General features: G+C 38.6%; 1 protein-coding gene across 1 annotated transcript; it reads left to right on the top strand.

Annotated features, from left to right (window-relative positions):
* The first annotated feature begins 1,097 nt into the window (after positions 1-1,097).
* On the top strand, positions 1,098-2,951 carry LOC108204033 (uncharacterized). Its single transcript, XM_017373299.2, has one exon. The coding sequence runs from the start codon at positions 1,098-1,100 to the stop codon at positions 2,949-2,951; it is 1,854 nt and encodes a 617-aa protein (XP_017228788.2).
* The last annotated feature ends 581 nt before the right edge of the window (positions 2,952-3,532 follow it).

The following is a 3,532-nucleotide window of genomic DNA, read 5'->3' as shown; positions in this document are numbered from 1 at the left end:
TATGACAAAGCTAGGCATGACAACCCTTAGGAAGCCCTATGACAATTACACAAGTGCTATGACAAAAGGTATGACAATTACAAGCATTGTCATGGCACAAATGAGAAGGTATGACAATCTAAGGGAAGGTATGACAATCAGAATGACAATCAGTGGGAAGGTATGACAATTACAAGCATTGTCATGCTGATTTTGAATAGGTATGACATCCGTATGACAAACGGTATGACAATCTAAACTTGGAGGCTAAGGCTTGAAGTAGTATGACAAGCGGTATGACAAACGGTATGACAAACCGTATGACAGACCGTATGACAAACGGTATGACAAACCAAAGGTTTGTCATGCCTCCTGACTATGGCAGTTGGCAAAGTGCGGTATGACAATCAATTAGATTGTCATACCGTGCTCAAAAACCATTTAACAATTGATTTTTCCTATATAATTAATTCAATAATTATCCACTTAATTATATTAATTATATAAATTCATAAATTAAATTAATTCGAGTGTGAATTAATTTAATAAATAAATTACATAACTTATATAATTATTTTGAGATGTGAATTAATTAGAAGAATAATTATATTGAGCACTACTTCAGTAGCAGGTCTTCTGTCTTCCTTTAAACGATCTGATTCTTTGTCTTGATTGAACGACCACCTATTGTTGATGCAGAATAATTAATCGGAGTAGCTGACACACAAATGTACTGTCTGGTTCATCTGTATCTAGCTGAATCAAATATTCTTTATCAATTAAACATTTGTGAAGTGGCTTGTTCATCGAGTCTTTGTCTTCGTAGTTCTTCTTCATAAGTAGAAATAGTTTGGAATCTTCTGAATAAATAAAGTATTAAAACTTTATACCTTCTGGACTTCTGGACGTGCTACAAAATATTATTTGTACACTGAGGCTTGAACATATTAATGAACTTCTTCCAGTGGTGTGCAGCAGCATCCTGAAATTCTTCAGACATATGATTTTAATAAATCACTTGACGTTCTTCGTACGGATTCCTTCAATAGTGCTTGCTAATTTACTTTCTTTCTTATCAGAGTTGAGTTGATACTCTTAAATACAAATAGGCTTAACATATGCCTTTCAGAGAGAATGAAGAAGGAAACCGAAACGCGAACCAGAACCTTGACATAACACAACTTCTAGAATTGGTACGCCAACAAACAGCCACTATTGCCCAACAACAACAACTTCTTCAACAAATGCAACCACCACAACCACCTCCAGGAAATGTCACCACTTTCAAAACCTTCCAATCCGTAAAACCCCCGGAATTCAAAGGAACTCAAGATCCGGTTGAAGCTCATACTTGGCTAAAGGAGATGGAGAAGGCGTTTGCCTTGACAAATGTTGGAGATAATCAGAAGGTGGAATATGCTGCTTATTTTCTTAAAGGAGAATCGAACTATTGGTGGGAAACAGCAAAAGCTTTAGAACCCGAAGGAATTATTACTTGGGACAGATTTAAGAGAATGTTTTTGGATAAGTACTTTCCTCGCTATATGGAAACACAAATGGAGATGAAGTTCTTTGAATTAAAACAAGATAATATGACAGTTGGGGAGTATGAGAAGAAGTTCACTGAACTATCTAGATTTATGGGAGAGTATGTTGATTCTGAAGAGAAGAGAGCGAAGAGGTTTCAACAAGGACTAAAGCCGTGGTTGAGAAGTCGGGTGGCAGCTTTTGAATTGACTACTTATGCTGAAGTAGTTCAAAAAGCAATGGTAATCGAAGGCGAAAGTGAGCAGAATCAGAAGGAGAAGGGCAACAAAAAGAGAAGATTTGAATCAGGAGAAGAAGGCTCCAGTTACAAGGGCCAGAATCAGAAAGTTAATCAAAGGTTTAAACCTCAAAGTGGACCCGGAAACTTCAAGAAGAGGGAATTTGGGAACAAGTCACAAGAAAACAGATCTCAATCGAGTGGACAGAAACCCCCGCAAGGATCAATTCCGGAGTGTAAAGTTTGTAATAAGAAGCATACGGGGATTTGCAACAAGGCGAATGTAGTTTGTTACAAGTGTCACGCAAAAGGCCATTATGCTCATGAATGTAAGAATCAGAAGGCCAATGTCATGTGCTACAAGTGTGGTAAAGTGGGACATGTGTCAAGGGCATGCAAAGGATCGGTTAACAATCAATTGCTACAAATGACTGCTATGCCGTATCCGATGAATCAAGCAACTCCTATGCCAGCACCATCATTTCCAATGCCTTTCAATCAACCTCAAATGGCATCATCCTCATCTCATCCAGCTTTGACCTATCCGGCACAAGCAAAGACTTTCAACATGAATGTAAAGGATGCAATTCAAAGTTCTGATGTAGTTTTAGGTACGCTTTCTGTGAACGCTGCTAGTGCTAAAGTATTGATTGACTCGGGAGCTACAAGGTCATTTATTTCGAAATCTTTTGTTGATAAGTGGAATTGTGGAACCCAATTGATGCATGAACCCCTATCTGTTATCTTAGCTAATCAAGATAGAATATCCGTGGAACATGTGTGCCCTCATTGTACTATAGAAATAGCCGGACACGTTTTTCCTGTGAGTCTTATTCCTTTCCAGTTAGGCGAATTCGACGTGATTTTAGGGATGGATTGGTTGACAAGCTTTAATGCTCAAATAGATTGCAAGAACAAAACGGTAGTATTGAGTTCACCACAAGGCAAGAAGGTAACATTTAAGGGTCAAAGGCAAACTCAAAGATTTCTTACTTCGATGCAAGCAAAGAAGATGATTCGGAAGGGATGCGAGGCGTATTTGGCATATGTAATTGATAAGAGTAAAGAAGTTTCTAGCCCTGAAGACATTCCAGTAGTGAGAGATTTTATAGATGTGTTTCCCGAAGAACTTCCTGGCGGATCGACAAATCGAGTTTACAATAGGATTTGCACCCGGCACCGAACCTGTTTCGAAGGCTCCTTATAGAATGGCTCCGTCAGAGATGAAGGAATTGGCGAAGCAAATACAAGAACTATTAGACAAGGGATTTATACGGCCAAGTGTTTCACCTTGGGGCGCACCGGTCTTGTTTGTGAAGAAGAAAGACGGGAGTATGAGACTTTGTATAGATTATCGAGAATTGAACAAATTGACGATTAAGAAGAGGTACCCTTTGCCTAGAATTGATGATCTGTTTGACCAACTCAAGGGATCTTCTTGTTTTTCGAAAATTGATCTACGGTCGGGATACCACCAATTGAAGATTAAGGCTGAAGACATACCGAAGACAGCTTTTCGAACACGATACGGACATTACGAATTCCTTGTTATGGCTTTTGGATTGACGAACGCACCGGCTGCTTTCATGGACTTAATGAATCGGGTATTCAAGGAATATTTAGACAAATTCGTCATAGTTTTCATCGATGATATTTTGGTATATTCAAAGACGGAAGCTGATCATGAAGAACATTTGAGCATAGTGTTGGAAGTGTTGCGAAAGGAAAGATTGTATGCCAAATTCTCGAAATGTGAGTTTTGGTTGACGGAAGTAAGATTTCTAGGAC

Source organism: Daucus carota, chromosome 9, assembly GCF_001625215.2.
Source record: "Daucus carota subsp. sativus chromosome 9, DH1 v3.0, whole genome shotgun sequence".
NCBI lineage: Eukaryota > Viridiplantae > Streptophyta > Magnoliopsida > Apiales > Apiaceae > Daucus > Daucus carota.
The sequence above is the reverse complement of the archived record's forward strand: the minus strand, read 5'-3'. Positions and strand labels throughout refer to the sequence as shown.

Coding starts and splice junctions, on each gene's coding strand:
- LOC108204033 (XM_017373299.2), top strand. CDS start 1,098: ATGCCTTTCAGAGAGAATGAAGAAGGAAACCGAAACGCGAACCAGAAC.